Here is a 15,448-nt window from a genome sequence, read left to right as displayed (position 1 = left end):
ATGTCCCCAGTTCCATGTCCCCACTGTCCCCAGTTCCATGTCCCCAGTTCCATGTCCCCATTGTCACCAATTCCATGTCCCTACTGTCACCAGTTCCATGTCCCCGCGGTCACCGGTTCCATGTCCCCAGTTCCATGTCCCCGCGGTCACTGGTTCCATGTCCCTGTGGTCACCGGTTCCATGTCCCTGTGGTCACTGGTTCCATGTCCCTGGTTCCATGTCCCTGTGGTCACCGGTTCCATGTCCCCAGTTCCATGTCCCCGCGGTCACCGGTTCCATGTCCCTGTGGTCACCGGTTCCGTGTCCCTGCTGTCACTGGTTCCGTGTCCCCGCGGTCACTGGTTCCATGTCCCCAGTTCCATGTCCCTGCAGTCACCGGTTCCGTGTCCCTGTGGTCACGAGTTCCATGTCTCTGTGGTCACCGGTTCCATGTCCCTGTGGTCACCGGTTCCGTGTCCCTGTGGTCACCGGTTCCATGTCCCTGTGGTCACCGGTTCCGTGTCCCTGTGGTCCCCAGTTCCATGTCCCCAGTTCCATGTCCCTGTGGTCCCCGGTTCCATGTCCCTGTGGTCACCGGTTCCATGTCCCTGCTGTCACTGGTTCCGTGTCCCTGCAGTCACCGGTTCCATGTCCCTGTGGTCACTGGTTCCATGTCCCCAGTTCCATGTCCCTGTGGTCCCCGGTTCCATGTCCCTGTGGTCACTGGTTCCATGTCCCCAGTTCCATGTCCCTGTGGTCACCGGTTCCATGTCCCTGTGGTCACTGGTTCCATGTCCCCAGTTCCATGTCCCCAGTTCCATGTCCCTGTGGTCACCGGTTCCATGTCCCTGTGGTCACCGGTTCCATGTCCCTGCTGTCACTGGTTCCGTGTCCCTGCAGTCACCGGTTCCATGTCCCCGCGGTCACCGGTTCCACGTCCCTGCGGTCACCGGTTCCACGTCCCTGTGGTCCCCGGTTCCATGTCCCCGCGGTCACTGGTTCCATGTCCCTGTGGTCACCGGTTCCGTGTCCCCCCCAGGCTCAGCGCTTGGCCCTGAACGGCTCCCGCCTGGACCCGGCGCAGTCCCGGCGCGTTGCGCGGCAGCTGCACGAGGCCACGCGCGGCTCCGGGCTCGGCTTCCCCAGCGACCTGCGCCTGGTCTACGGCCTGGCCACGCGGCTGCTGCGCCACGAGAGCGCCCAGCGCGGCTTCCGCCTGGCGGCCACGCAGGACGTGCACTTCACCGAGGTACCGCGGGGAGGAGGGGGGACGCCAGGGTGATGGGCACCTTCAGTGGGAGAATGGGATGGACACCAGGGTGATGGGCACCTTCAGTGAGAGAGGGGATGAACAAGGGTGATGGGCACCTGCAGTGAGAGAGGGGATGGACGAGGGTGATGAACACATCAGTGGGAGAATGGGATGGACGCCAGGGTGATGGGCACCTTCAGTGGGAGAGGGAATGGACACCAGGGTGATGGGCACCTGCAGTGGGAGTGGGAATGGGGCAGCAGGATGGATGCCAGGGTGATGGACACATCAGTGGGCGAATGGGATGGATGCCAGTGTGATGGGCACATCAGTGGGAGGATGGGATGGACGAGGGTGATGGGCACCTTCAGTGAGAGAGGGGATGGACACCAGGGTGATGGGCACCTGCAATGGGAGAATGGGATGGACATGAGGGTGATGGGCACCTGCAATGGGAGAGGGGGATGGACACCAGGGTGATGGACACATCAGTGGGAGAATGGGATGGACACCAGGGTGATGGACACATCAGTGGGAGGATGGGATGGACACCAGGGTGATGGGCACCTTCAGTGAGAGAGGGGATGAACAAGGGTGATGGGCACCTTCAGTGAGAGAGGGGATGGACACCAGGGTGATGGGCACCTGCAATGGGAGAATGGGATGGACACCAGGGTGATGGGCACCCCTAATGGGAGTGGGAATGGGTCAGCAGGATGGATGCCAGGGTGATGGACACATCAGTGGGAGTGGGAATGGGGCAGGAGGATAGATGCTGGGGTGATGGACACCTTCAATGAGAGAGGGGGATGGACACCAGGGTGATGGGCACCTGCAGTGGGAGTGGGAATGGGGCAGGAGGATGGAGGATAGATGGCAGGGTGATGGACACATCAGTGGGAGGATGGGATGGACGAGGGTGATGGGCACCTTCAATGGGAGAGGGGGATGGACACCAGGGTGATGGGCACCTGCAATGGGAGAGGGAGTGCTGGTGAAGAAGACCCAGTGGTGAATGATGGGAATCTTCACGGAGGATGGGGATGTTTGTGGAGGAGGCCGAAGCAACGGGAAGGGTTTGGGGCAGGAGGACGGACACCGGGGTGATGGGCACCTTCACTGGGAGAGGGGCTGGAGCGGGGCGATGGCTGCTGGGGCGATGGGCACCTGTTGGTGGGGGGGGGTTCTGGGGCACAGCACGGGGAGGGGGTGATGGTACCCACACGGACAAGGGACGCCCGGGTGACGGTGCCGGTGTCGGGGGGCACAGAACCTGCTGCGGGTGGGCAGCGCGCTGCTGGACAGCAGCACCAAGCGGCACTGGGAGCTGATCCAGCAGACGGAGGGCGGCACGGCCTGGCTGCTCAAGCACTTCGAGGACTACGCCAGTGCCCTGGCGCAGAACATGCCCCAGACCTACCTGAGCCCCTTCACCATCGTCACCCCCAACATCGGTCAGCGCCAGGGGTGCCCGGGGGGGGACGCGGGCACGGTGGTGCTCAGGGGACATGGATGCGCGCAGGGAGGCGCGTGCTGGGGACAGGGATGGGTGCGCAGGGGATGGGTATGCCTGGGAATGTGTGTGCTCAGGGGGTGTGGTGTATATGGGTCCGTGGGTGCGGGGTCCGTGGGTACCAGTGACAGTGGTGCCGGTGCCAGAGATGCTGGTGTCAGTGAGTATCAGTGCCAGTGGTGCCAGTGCCAGTGGGTACTGGTGTCAGTGGGTACCAGTGCCATTGGCACCAGTGTCAGTGGGCACCAGTGCCAGTGGTGCCAGTGACAGTGGATACCGGTGTCAGTGGGTACCGGTGTAAGTGGGTGCTGGTGCCAGCAGTGCTGGTATCAGTGGGCACCGGTGTCAGTGGGTACCAGTGCTGGTGGTGCCAGTGTCAGTGGGTACCGGTGTAAGTGAGTACCGGTGCCAGCAGTGCTGGTATCAGTGGGTACCGGTGTCCGTGGGTACTGGTGTCAGTGGGTACCGGTGCCAGCAGTGTAGTGCCAGTGGTGCCACTGCAAGTGGGTACTGACTGGTGTCAGGGGGTACTGGTGTCAGTGGTGCCAGTGTCAGTGGGTACCAGTGTCAGTGGGTACCGGTGCCAATGGTGCCAGTGGGTACTGGTGTCAGTGGGTACCAGTGTCAGTGGGTACCAGTGCCAGTGGTGCCAGTGCCAGTGGGTACTGGTGTCAGTGGGTACCAGTGCCGTTGGCACCAGTGTCACTGGGCACCAGTGCCAGTGACAGTGGATACCAGTGTCAGTGGGTACTGGTGTAAGTGGGTGCTGGTGCCAGCAGTGCTGGTATCAGTGGGTACCAGTGCCGGTGGTGCCAGTGTCAGTGGGAACTGGTGTCAGTGGGTACCGGTGTAAGTGGGTACCGGTGCCAGCAGTGCTGGTATCAGTGGGTACCGGTGTCAGTGGGTACCGGTGTCAGTGGTACCGGTGCCATTGGTGCCGGTGCCGCAGTGGTGTCCGTGGTGCGGTTGGACAAAGGCAGCTCCGCGGGCGCTCGGCTGCCGCGCTACGAGGCGCTGCGGGGGGAGAAGCCACCGGACCTGGAGACCAGCGTCATCCTGCCCGAGAGCGTGTTCCGGGCCCCCCGCGGCCGGCGTGAGTCCTGGGGGGCACAGCCAGGGTTTGGGGTCAGCGCTGTGCCTATGGGGCTGGGGTCACTGCTGTACCCATGGGGCTGGCAGGGCTGGGGTCACTGCTGTACCCATGGGGCTGGGGTCACCGCTGTACCTATGGGGCTGGCAGGGCTGGGGTCACCGCTGTACCTATGGGGCTGGCAGGGCTGGGGTCACTGCTGTACCTATGGGGCTGGCAGGGCTGGGGTCACCGCTGTACCCATGGGGCTGGGGTCAGCGCTGTACCCATGGGGCTGGCAGGGCTCACCCATCCCTTCCCTCACACCCCAGAGCCCTCGGCTGGGCAGGAGCGGGCACCGCAGGGCACGGGCGGGCGGCAGCAGCAGCAGCAGCAGCAGGAGGGGGATGAAGAGGATGAGGATGGAGACGATGATGACGAGGATGAGGAGGGTGAGGAGGAAAAGGCGCCCCTGGTGACCCGGCGCAAGCGGCACCCGGCCCCGGGCGAGGGTCAGGCCATCGCCAGCGTCATCATCTACCGCACACTGGCGGGGCTGCTGCCCGAGCAGTACGACACCGACAAGCGCAGCCTCAGGTGGGTGCCTTGGCCCGGGGTGGGGGGAACCGGTGTGGGGCTGGGATGATGGGGACAGGAGGGGTCACCAGGGTAACCGCCGGGAATGGGGTGTCAGGGTGTGAGGGTGTTGGGGTGTCAGGAACAGGGTGTTGAGGTGTCAGGTTGTTGAGGTGTCAGGGTGTTGGAGGGTAAGGGTGTCAGGGTATCTGGGTTTTGGGGTGTCAGAGTATCGGTGTCAGGAATGGGGTGTTGAGGTGTTGAGGTGTCAGGTTGTTGAGGTGTCAGGGTGTTGGAGGGTAAGGGTGTCAGGGTATCGGGGTTTTGGGGTGTCAGGTGTCAGGGTGTTGGAGGGTAAGGGTGTCAGGGTATCGGGGTTTTGGGGTGTCAGGATATCAGGGTGTCAGGAACGGGGTGTCAGGGTGTTGGAGGGTAAGGGTGTCAGGCTATCTGGGTTTTGGGGTGTCAGGATATCATGGTGTCAGGGTGTCAGGAACAGGGGGTCAGGGTGTTGGGGGTGTCAGGTTATTGAAGTGTCAGGGTGTTGGAGGGTAAGGGTGTCATGGTATCTGGGATTTGGGGTGTCAGGGAATCATGGTGTCAGGAACGAGGTGTTGGGGTGTCAGGTTGTTGAGGTGTCCTGGTATTGGAGAGTCAGTGTGTCAGGGTATCTGGGTTTTGGGTTACGGTGTCAGGAATGGGGTGTTGGGGTGTTGGGGTGTCAGGTTGCTGAAGCGTCAGGGTGTTGGAGGATAAGGGTGTCATGGTATCTGCGTTTTGGTGTGTCAGGGTATCAGGGTGTCAGGAACAGGGTGTTGGGGTGTCAGGTTGTTAGGGTGTCAGTGTATGTGGGTTTTGGGGTGTCAGGGTGTCAGGAACGGGGTGTTGGGGTGTCAGGTTGTTAGGGTGTCAGTGTATGTGGGTTTTGGGGTGTCAGGGTGTGGAATGGGGTGTTGGGGTGTCAGGTTGTGTGTCAGTGTATGTGGGTTTTGGGGTGTCAGGGTGTCAGGAACGGGGTGTTGGGGTGTCAGGTTGTGGGTTTTGGGGTGTCAGGGTGTCAGTGTGTGTGGGTTAGGGTGTCAGGTATGTGGGTTTTGGGGTGTCAGGGTGTCAGGAGGTTGTTACGGTGTCAGTGTTGGGGTGTCAGGTTGTTAGGTTGTTAGTCAGTGTATGTGGGTTTTGGGGTGTCAGGGTGTCAGGAACGGGGTGTTGGGGTGTCAGGTTGTTAGGGTGTCAGTGTATGTGGGTTTTGGGGTGTCAGGGTGTCAGGAACGGGGTGTTGGGGTGTCAGGTTGTTAGGGTGTCAGTGTATGTGGGTTTTGGGGTGTCAGGGTGTCAGGAACGGGGTGTTGGGGTGTCAGGTTGTTAGGGTGTCAGTGTATGTGGGTGTTGGGGTGTCAGGGTGTCAGGAATAGGGTGTTTTGGGGTGTCAGGGTGTTGGGGTGTCAGGTTGTTAGGGTGTCAGTGTATGTGGGTTTTGGGGTGTCAGGGTGTCAGGAACGGGGTGTTGGGGTGTCAGGTTGTTAGGGTGTCAGTGTTTGTGGGTTTTGGGGTGTCAGGGTGTCAGGAACGGGGTGTTGGGGTGTCAGGTTGTTAGGGTGTCAGTGTATGTGGGTTTTGGGGTGTCAGGGTGTCAGGAACGGGGTGTTGGGGTGTCAGGTTGTTAGGGTGTCAGTGTATGTGGGTTTTGGGGTGTCAGGGTGTCAGGAACGGGTGTTGGGGTGTTGGGGTGTCAGGTTGTTAGGGTGTCAGTGTATGTGGGTTTTGGGGTGTCAGGGTGTCAGGAATGGGGTGTTGGGGTGTTGGGGTGTCAGGTTGTTAGGGTGTCAGTGTATGTGGGTTTTGGGGTGTCAGGGTGTCAGGAACGGGGTGTTGGGGTGTCAGGTTGTTAGGGTGTCAGTGTGTGTGGGGTTTGGGGTGTTGGGGTGTCCGGGTGCACCCCCTGACGGCCGTCGCTCACCCCGCAGGGTGCCGAAGCGCCCGGTGATCAACACGCCGGTGGTGAGCATCAGCGTGCACGCGGGGGGCGCGCGGGCGCCGCGGGCGCTGGAGGAGCCCATCACCCTGCAGTTCCGGCTGCTCGAGACCCAGGAGCGCTCCAAACCCATCTGCGTGTTCTGGAACCATTCCCTGCTGTGAGCTGGGGACAGGGACACCGGGGGGGGGGGTGGGGGTGTCCCCCATGCAGCGGCTGTGGGTGCCGGTGGGTGTCCCCAGTGGGTGCCCAGTGATGGGCGCTGATGGGTGTCCTCCATGGGTGGTGATGGACGGTGCTGGTGGGTGACCCTAATGGGTGTCTATGGTTGGTGGCCCCAGGCGGTGGTTGAGGGTGGCTCCCGGGGGTCCCTGGGTTGATGTCCCCAGTGGGGTGGTTGTTGTCCCCATTGTGTGGGTGTCCGCAGTGGGTGTCCCCATTGTGTGGGTGTCCCCGTTGGGCTGGTGTCCTCATTGTACTGGTGTGCCCATAGTGTGGGTGTCCCCATTGTGTGGGTGTCCCATAGTGTGGGTGTCCCCATTGTGTGGGTGTCCCATAGTGTGGGTGTCCCTGGCGGGTGTCCCCATTGTGTGGTGTCCCTGTTGTTCTGGTGTCCCCATAGTGTGGGTGTCCCCATTGTGTGTCCCATTGTGTGGGTGTCCCCGTTGTGCTGGTGTCCCCATAGTGTGGGTGTCCCCAGTGGGTGTCCCCATACTGTGGGTGTCCCATAGCGCAGGTGTCCCCATTGTGTGAGTGTCCCATAGTGCTGGTGTTCCTGGTGGGTTTCCCCATTGTGAGGGTGTCACCATAGTGTGGGTGTCCTCAGTGGGTGTCCCATAGTGTGGGTGTCCCCATTGTGTGTCCCCATTGTGTGGGTGTCCCCGTTGTGCTGGTGTCCGCATAGTGTGGGTGTCCTCAGTGGGTGTCCCCATAGTGCGGGTGTCCCAAAGTGCGGATGTCCCCAGTGGGTGTCCCAGTGTGCGGGTGTCCCCATAGTGCAGGTGTCCCCAGTGGGTTGTCCCCAGTGGGGTGTCCCTGGTGGGTGTCCCAGTGTGCGGGTGTCCCCAGTGGGGTGTCCCCTTTGTGTGGGTGTCCCCATTATGCGGGTGTCCCCAGTGGGGTCTCCCCATTGTGAGTGTGTCCCCATAGTGCAGGTGTCCCCAGTGGGGTGTCCCCATAGTGTGGGTGTCCCAGGTGGGTGTCCCATTGTTGGGGTGTCCCTGTTGTGCTGGTGTCTCCATAGCGCGGGTGTCCCCATAGCGCGTGTGTCCCTGTTGGGTGTCCCATTGTTGGGGTGTCCCTGTTGGGTGTCCCCTTGTTGGGGTGTCCCCGTTGGGTGTCCCGTTGTTGGGGTGTCCCCGTTGGGTGTCCCATTGTTGGGGTGTCCCTGTTGGGTGTCCCCTTGTTGGGGTGTCCCCGTTGGGTGTCCCGTTGTTGGGGTGTCCCCGTTGGGTGTCCCATTGTTGGGGTGTCCCTGTTGGGTGTCCCCTTGTTGGGGTGTCCCCGTTGGGTGTCCTGTTGTTGGGGTGTCCCCGTTGGTTGTCCCATTGTGCAGGTGTCCCTGTTGGGTGTCCCATTGTTGGGGTGTCCCCGTTGGGTGTCCCGTTGTTGGGGTGTCCCGTTGGGTGTCCCATTGTTGGGGTGTCCCGTTGGGTGTCCCGTTGTTGGGGTGTCCCCATTGGGTGTCCCGTTGTTGGGGTGTCCCTATTGGGTGTCCCATTGTTGGGGTGTCCCGTTGGGTGTCCTGTTGTTGGGGTGTCCCTATTGTGTGTCCCATTGTTGGGGTGTCCCGTTGGGTGTCCCGTTGTGGGGTGTCCCGTTGGGTGTCCTGTTGTTGGGGTGTCCCTATTGGGTGTCCCATTGTTGGGGTGTCCCGTTGGGTGTCCCGTTGTTGGGGTGTCCCGTTGGGTGTCCCATTGTTGGGGTGTCCCGTTGGGTGTCCCGTTGGGTGTCCTGTTGTTGGGGTGTCCCTATTGGGTGTCCCATTGTTGGGGTGTCCCGTTGTGGGGTGTCCCGTTGGGTGTCCCGTTGTTGGGGTGTCCCCGTTGGGTGTCCCATTGTTGGGGTGTCCCTGTTGGGTGTCCCCTTGTTGGGGTGTCCCCGTTGGGTGTCCCGTTGTTGGGGTGTCCCCATTGGGTGTCCCATTGTTGGGGTGTCCCTGTTGGGTGTCCCCTTGTTGGGGTGTCCCTGTTGGGTGTCCTGTTGTTGGGGTGTCCCCGTTGGGTGTCCCATTGTTGGGGTGTCCCCGTTGGGTGTCCCGTTGTTGGGGTGTCCCCGTTGGGTGTCCCATTGTTGGGGTGTCCCGTTGGGTGTCCCGTTGTTGGGGTGTCCCCATTGGGTGTCCCGTTGTTGGGGTGTCCCTATTGGGTGTCCCATTGTTGGGGTGTCCCGTTGGGTGTCCTGTTGTTGGGGTGTCCCTATTGTGTGTCCCATTGTTGGGGTGTCCCGTTGGGTGTCCCGTTGTTGGGGTGTCCCGTTGGGTGTCCTGTTGTTGGGGTGTCCCTATTGGGTGTCCCATTGTTGGGGTGTCCCGTTGGGTGTCCCGTTGTTGGGGTGTCCCGTTGGGTGTCCCATTGTTGGGGTGTCCCGTTGGGTGTCCCATTGTTGGGGTGTCCCGTTGGGTGTCCCGTTGGGTGTCCTGTTGTTGGGGTGTCCCTATTGGGTGTCCCATTGTTGGGGTGTCCCGTTGGGTGTCCCGTTGTTGGGGTGTCCCGTTGGGTGTCCTGTTGTTGGGGTGTCCCTATTGGGTGTCCCATTGTTGGGGTGTCCCGTTGGGTGTCCCGTTGTTGGGGTGTCCCTATTGGGTGTCCCATTGTTGGGGTGTCCCGTTGGGTGTCCCGTTGTTGGGGTGTCCCCGTTGGGTGTCCCGTTGTTGGGGTGTCCCGTTGGGTGTCCCATTGTTGGGGTGTCCCGTTGGGTGTCCCGTTGTTGGGGTGTCCCCGTTGGGTGTCCCGTTGTTGGGGTGTCCCGTTGGGTGTCCCATTGTTGGGGTGTCCCGTTGGGTGTCCTGTTGTTGGGGTGTCCCCATTGGGTGTCCCGTTGTGCGGGTGTCCCGTTGGGTGTCCCGTTGTTGGGGTGTCCCTGTTGGGTGTCCCCGTTGGGTGTCCCGTTGTTGGGGTGTCCCTGTTGGGTGTCCCGTTGTTGGGGTGTCCCTGTTGGGTGTCCCGTTGTTGGGGTGTCCCCGTTGGGTGTCCTGTTGTTGGGGTGTCCCGTTGGGTGTCCCGTTGGGTGTCCCATTGGGTGTCCCGTTGGGTGTCCCGCTGTGTGTGTGACGGTGCTGGCGCAGGGCGGGTGCCGCGGGCGGTTGGTCGGCGCGGGGCTGTGAGGTCGTGTTCCGCAACCGGAGCCACGTGAGCTGCCAGTGCCATCACCTGACCAGCTTCGCCGTGCTCATGGACATCTCCCGCCGCGAGGTGCCGCACCGGGACACCGGGACACGGGGGGGACACACACACGGGGTGGGGAGGTGTGAAGTCAAGGGGCGGGGCTTGCGCTAAGGGGGCGGAGCAATGGGAGGTGCTCGGTAGAAGGGGAGGGTCCATGGGGGGGTGTTCTGAAGGGGCGGGGCTTGGCTGAACAGGGTGGGCGGGGGGTAAATGGGAGGAGCTTTTTAAGGGGGCGTGGCTTCAAGGGTCGGGCGTGGTTCTCAGTGGGCGGAGCTACGTGAAGTGGGCGGAGCTCCCACGGCAGCGCAATCGGGGCTTGTGTCATGGGAGGCCGGGGGGGGGGCCGTGCGTAGCCTCCCCATTGGGTGGTGTCATTGTGGGCGGAGCTTCGCCGTGGCTCCTTATAAGGAGAAGGGGGCGTGGCCTGAGCCTCGCACCCCGTGCCGACGCGTGCTCTCTGGGTGCCGCAGAACGGGGAGATCCTGCCGCTGTCGGCGCTGACCTACGGCTCGCTGGCCGTGGGGCTGGCGGGGCTGCTGCTGGCGGTGCTGGCGCTGGGCGGGCCGCGGGCGCCGCGCTCCAACCGGCACAGCATCCGCCGGCACGCGGCCGCCGCGCTCCTGCTGGCCCAGCTCGTCTTCCTGCTCGGCATCAACCAGGCCGACAGCCCGGTGCGGGGCATGGGGAGGCTATCAAAGGGGGGGGGGGGATGACGACTTTTGGGGTGGGGCCTCTTTAAAGGGGGCGGGGCTTAAAAAGGGATGGGGGGCTCAAAGGGGAGGGGCCTCTTAAAGGGGGTGGGACTTCTCAAAGGGGGTGTGGCTTTAATAGTGGGTGCTTCTAAAGGGCCTCTTATATGGGGGGGCTTTCAAAGGGATGGGGGGGGTGTCTCAAAGGGGAGGGGCTTCTTAAAAGGGGTGGGACTTCTCAAAGGGGGTGTGGCTTTAATTGTGGGTGCTTCTAAAGGGCCTCTTAAAAGGGGGGGCTCTTAAATGGGTGGGGGGGGTCTGAAAGGGGAGGGTCCTCTTAAAGGGGGCGTGGCTTTAATAGGGGGTGCTTCTAAAGTGCCTCTTATGAGGGGGGGGTTTAAAAGGGATGGGGCGTGGTCTCAAAGGGGAGGGGCTTCTTAAAAGGGGTGGGACTTCTCAAAGAGGGTGTGTCTTTAACAGTGGGTGCTTCTAAAGGGCCTCTTAAAGGGGGGGCTCTTAAATGGGTGGGAGGGGTCTCAAAGGGGAGGGGCCTCTTAAAGGGGGTGGGACTTCTCAAAGGGGGTGTGGCTTTAATAGTGGGTGCTTCTGAAGTGCCTCTTAAAAGGGGGGGGCTCTTAAATGGGTGGGAGGGTCTCAAAGGGGAGGGGCCTCTTAAAGGGGGCGTGGCTTTAATAGGGGGTGCATCTCCTAAAGTGCCTCTTATAAGGGGGGGGTTTAAAAGGGATGGGGGGTGGTCTCAAAGGGGAGGGGCTTCTTAAAAGGGGTGGGACTTCTCAAAGAGGGTGTGGCTTTAACAGTGGGTGCTTCTCCTAAAGGGCCTCTTAAAAAGGGGGGGGGGCTTTCAAAGGAATGGGGGTGGTCTCAAAGGGGAGGGGCTTCTTAAAGGGGGTGGGACCTCTCAAAGGGGGTGTGGCTTTAATAGCGGGTGCTTCTCCTAAAGGGGGTGCAGCTTCTCATAGGGGTTGTGGCCTCTCATAGGACTGGGGCTTCTTAAAGGGGTTGGGAGGTTTCTTCTCTGGCCCAGGACCTATAAAAGGCTATGGGGCATCTTAAAGGGGGTGTGGGTCCCAATCGGTTGGGGTGCTGGTGTGCGCAAGGGCTAACGCATAGGGCTTGGTCTCCGTGCATCCTCCCCGCAGCTGGCGTGCACGGTGGTCGCCATCCTGCTGCAGTTCCTGTACCTGAGCGCCGTGGGGTGGGCGCTGCTCGAGGGGCTGCACCTCTACCGGCGCCGCAGCGAGCCCCGGCACGTCGACCGCGGGCCCATGCGCTTCTACCACGTGCTGGGCTGGGGGCTGCCCGCCTTCATCACCGGTCAGGATACGGCCCCGGGGGCTCTTAACCCCACACCCTGCTCCTAGCCCCACCCCTAGGCTGCTGGCCACGCCCTCTGTCCCTAACCCCATCCATACATCCCTGCCCATTATGGTATAGCCACGCCCCTTAGATCGTAGCCCCGCCCTCAAATATGTGACCACGCCCCGACAACCCCGTTTCCAATTTACCTCCACCCTCATTAGCATAACTCCTCCCCCAACGTGGCAAACCCGCCCCCCCCCCAGATTTAAACCCCTTGCCCAGCTCATAGCACCACCCCACCCTTAGCTCCGCCCCCTTGCTCCCTGGCCACGCCCCCTTTCCCTAACCCCATCCCCTCTAGAAAGCCACACAGCCCTGCCCATTATGGTATAGCCCCGCCCTCACGATCTTAGCCACGCCCCCAAACACATGGCCATGCCCCCACAGCCCCATGTCCGATTTAGCTCCGCCCTCATTAGCATAAGCCCGCCCCTCCCCAAGGTTTAAATTCCTTGCCCAGGTCATAGCACCACCCCACCCTTAGCTCCGCCCCCTTTCTCCCTGGCCACGCCCCCCCCCCCGGCTGGCCCCGCCCCTGAGCCGTGCCGCTGCCCCCCAGGGCTGGCCGTGGGGCTGGACCCCCAGGGCTACGGGAACCCCGACTTCTGCTGGCTCTCCATCCACGACAGCCTGGTCTGGAGCCTGGCCGGGCCCATCGCCTGCGCCGTGGCCGTGAGTGGGGGCTGAGGGCAGCGGGGGGCCCAGCGCACCCATGGGTGCTCCCACCTCGGCGCTGCTCACCCGGCTGCCCCCCCCCCCAGGTCAGCATCTTCTTCCTCGTGTTGGCAGCCAGGGCCACTTGTGCCACGCCACAGGGCTTTGAGAAGAAGGGCACAGGGTGAGTGAGCTGGGCACCCATGGGTGGGGGGCACCGGGTGGGGGGATACCCATGGCAGGGGGACGACACGACATTGGGTGCCGGCGCAACCAGGGGTGGCAGGGAGGTGATGGGTGCCCCTGGCTGGTAGGGGGGTACAGGGCAGGGTGTTGGGTGCAGGCAGGGTGCTGGGTGCAGGCAGGGTGCTGGGTGCCGGCAGGGTGTTGGGAGCAGGTAGAGTGCTGGGCACAGGCAGGGTGCTGGGTGCAGGCAGGGTGCTAGGTGCAGTGTGTCACAGGCAGGGTGTTGGGAGCAGGCAGGGCGCTGGGTGCAGGCAGGGTGCTGGGTGCAGGCAGGGCACAGGCAGGGTGTTGGGAGCAGGCAGGGTGCTGGGTGCAGGCAGGGAACAGGTAGGGTGTTGAGAGCAGGCAGGGTGCTGGGTGCAGGCAGGGAACAGGTAGGGTGTTGAGAGCAGGCAGGTTGCTGGATGTAGGCAGGGCACAGGTAGGGTGCTGGGTGCAGGCAGGGTGCTGGGTGTAGGGTGCTGGGTGCAGGCAGGATGCTGGGTGCAGGCAGGGTGCAGGCAGGGTGCTGGGTGCAGGCAGTGTGCAGGCAGGGTGCTGGGTGTAGGGTGCTGGGTGCAGGCAGGGTGCAGGCAGGGTGCTGGGTGTAGGGTGCTGGGTGCAGGCAGGGTGCTGGGTGCAGGCAGGGTGCTGGGTGCAGGCCGGGTGCAGGCAGGGTGCTGGGTGCAGGCAGGACACAAGCAGGGTGCTGGGTGCAGGCAGGGTGCAGGCAGGGTGCTGGGTGCAGGCAGGGTGCTGGGTGCAGGCAGGGTGCAGGCAGGGTGCTGGGTGCAGGCAGGACACAGGCAGGGTGCTGGGTGCAGGCAGGGTGCAGGCAGGGTGCTGGGTGCAGGCAGGGTTCAGGCAGGGTGCTGGGTGCAGGCAGGACACAGGCAGGGTGCTGGGTGCAGGCAGGGTGCAGGCAGGGTGCTGGGTGCAGGCAGGGTGCAGGCAGGGTGCTGGGTGCAGGCAGGACACAGGCAGGGTGCTGGGTGCAGGCAGGGTGCAGGCAGGGTGCTGGGTGCAGGCAGGGTGCTGGGTGCAGGCAGGGTGCTGGGTGCCGTGTGTCACAGGTAGGGTGCTGGGTGCAGGCAGGGAGCAGGCAGGGTGCTGGGTGCAGGCAGGGTGCAGGCAGGGTGCTGGGTGCAGGCAGGACACAGGCAGGGTGCTGGGTGCAGGCAGGGTGCAGGCAGGGTGCTGGGTGCAGGCAGGGTGCAGGCAGGGTGCTGGGTGCAGGCAGGACACAGGCAGGGTGCTGGGTGCAGGCAGGGTGCAGGCAGGGTGCTGGGTGCAGGCAGGGTGCTGGGTGCAGGCAGGGTGCAGGCAGGGTGCTGGGTGCAGGCAGGGTGCAGGCAGGGTGCTGGGTGCAGGCAGGGTGCTGGGTGCAGGCAGGGTGCAGGCAGGGTGCAGGGTGCAGGCAGGGTGCTGGGTGCTGTGTGTCACAGGCAGGGTGCTGGGTGTAGGGTGCTGGGTGCAGGCAGGGTGCTGGGGTGCAGGCAGGGTGCTGGCTGCAGGCAGGGGGCAGGCAGGGTGCTGGGTGCAGGCAGGACACAGGCAGGGTGCTGGGTGCAGGCAGGGTGCAGGCAGGGTGCTGGGTGCAGGCAGGGTGCAGGCAGGGTGCTGGGTGCAGGCAGGACACAGGCAGGGTGCTGGGTGCAGGCAGGGTGCAGGCAGGGTGCTGGGTGCAGGCAGGGTGCAGGCAGGGTGCTGGGTGCAGGCAGGACACAGGCAGGGTGCTGGGTGCAGGCAGGGTGCTGGGTGCAGGCAGGGTGCAGGCAGGGTGCTGGGTGCAGGCAGGACACAGGCAGGGTGCTGGGTGCAGGCAGGGTGCAGGCAGGGTGCTGGGTGCAGGCAGGGTGCAGGCAGGGTGCTGGGTGCAGGCAGGACACAGGCAGGGTGCTGGGTGCAGGCAGGGTGCAGGCAGGGTGCTGGGTGCAGGCAGGGTGCAGGCAGGGTGCTGGGTGCAGGCAGGACACAGGCAGGGTGCTGGGTGCAGGCAGGGTGCAGGCAGGGTGCAGGCAGGGTGCTGGGTGCAGGCAGGGTGCAGGCAGGGTGCTGGGTGCAGGCAGGGTGCAGGCAGGGTGCTGGGTGCAGGCAGGGTGCTGGGTGCCGTGCATCACGGGCAGCGCTGTCCCCAGCTCCGCGCTCCGCACGGCCGTGGTGCTGCTGGCCCTGCCCAGCCTCGCCTGGCTCCTGGCGCTGCTCTCGGTGAACAGCGATGCGCTGCTCTTCCATTACCTGTTCGCCATCAACAACTGCCTCCAGGTGACACCGCACCCCCAGAGCCCCCGGCCGCTCCCATACCCCCGTGTGCCCCCATAGCCCCCCATCACTCCTGTGTCCCCGATACCCCTGGCCCCCCCATGCCCCCTGTGCCCCCATGTAACTCCTGGGCCCCTCATCCTGCCTGGACCTCGATGTACCCCATGGTCCCCCCTTACCACCTGGGTCCCTCATCACCCCATAGCCTCTGTGCCCCCCATAGCCTCTGTGCCCCCCCATAGCCTCTGTGCTCCCCCATACCCTCTGTGCTCCATTATTCCCCTATGCCCCATAGCACTCCCATACCCCATGGCCCCCCCATGCCCTCTGTGCTCCATTATTCCCCTATGCCCCATAGCACTCCCATACCCCATGCCCTCCCATGCCTTCTGTGCTCCATTATTCCCCTATACCCCATAGCACTCCCATACCCCGTGGCCCCCCCATGCCCTCTGTGCTCCATTATTCCCCTATACCCCATAGCACTC

At 63.4% G+C, this 15,448-nt stretch overlaps 1 protein-coding gene across 1 annotated transcript in view; it reads left to right on the top strand.

Annotated features, from left to right (window-relative positions):
* LOC134173087 (cadherin EGF LAG seven-pass G-type receptor 2-like) overlaps positions 1-15,448 on the top strand; it is a 44,877-nt gene that overhangs the window by 23,728 nt on the left and 5,701 nt on the right. Inside the window, 11 exon segments of the mRNA XM_062636786.1 lie at positions 1,019-1,228; positions 2,502-2,685; positions 3,694-3,837; positions 4,146-4,410; positions 6,357-6,524; positions 9,651-9,777; positions 10,221-10,421; positions 11,600-11,774; positions 12,379-12,491; positions 12,581-12,657; positions 14,837-14,963. Of these exon segments, the coding sequence (XP_062492770.1) occupies positions 1,019-1,228; positions 2,502-2,685; positions 3,694-3,837; positions 4,146-4,410; positions 6,357-6,524; positions 9,651-9,777; positions 10,221-10,421; positions 11,600-11,774; positions 12,379-12,491; positions 12,581-12,657; positions 14,837-14,963 (1,791 nt within the window).

Source organism: Pezoporus occidentalis, unplaced genomic scaffold (assembly GCF_034315485.1).
Source record: "Pezoporus occidentalis ecotype Australia unplaced genomic scaffold, CSIRO_AGI_Poc_V1 ctg497, whole genome shotgun sequence".
NCBI lineage: Eukaryota > Metazoa > Chordata > Aves > Psittaciformes > Psittacidae > Pezoporus > Pezoporus occidentalis.
This window is presented reverse-complemented; position numbering and strand designations above follow the sequence as displayed.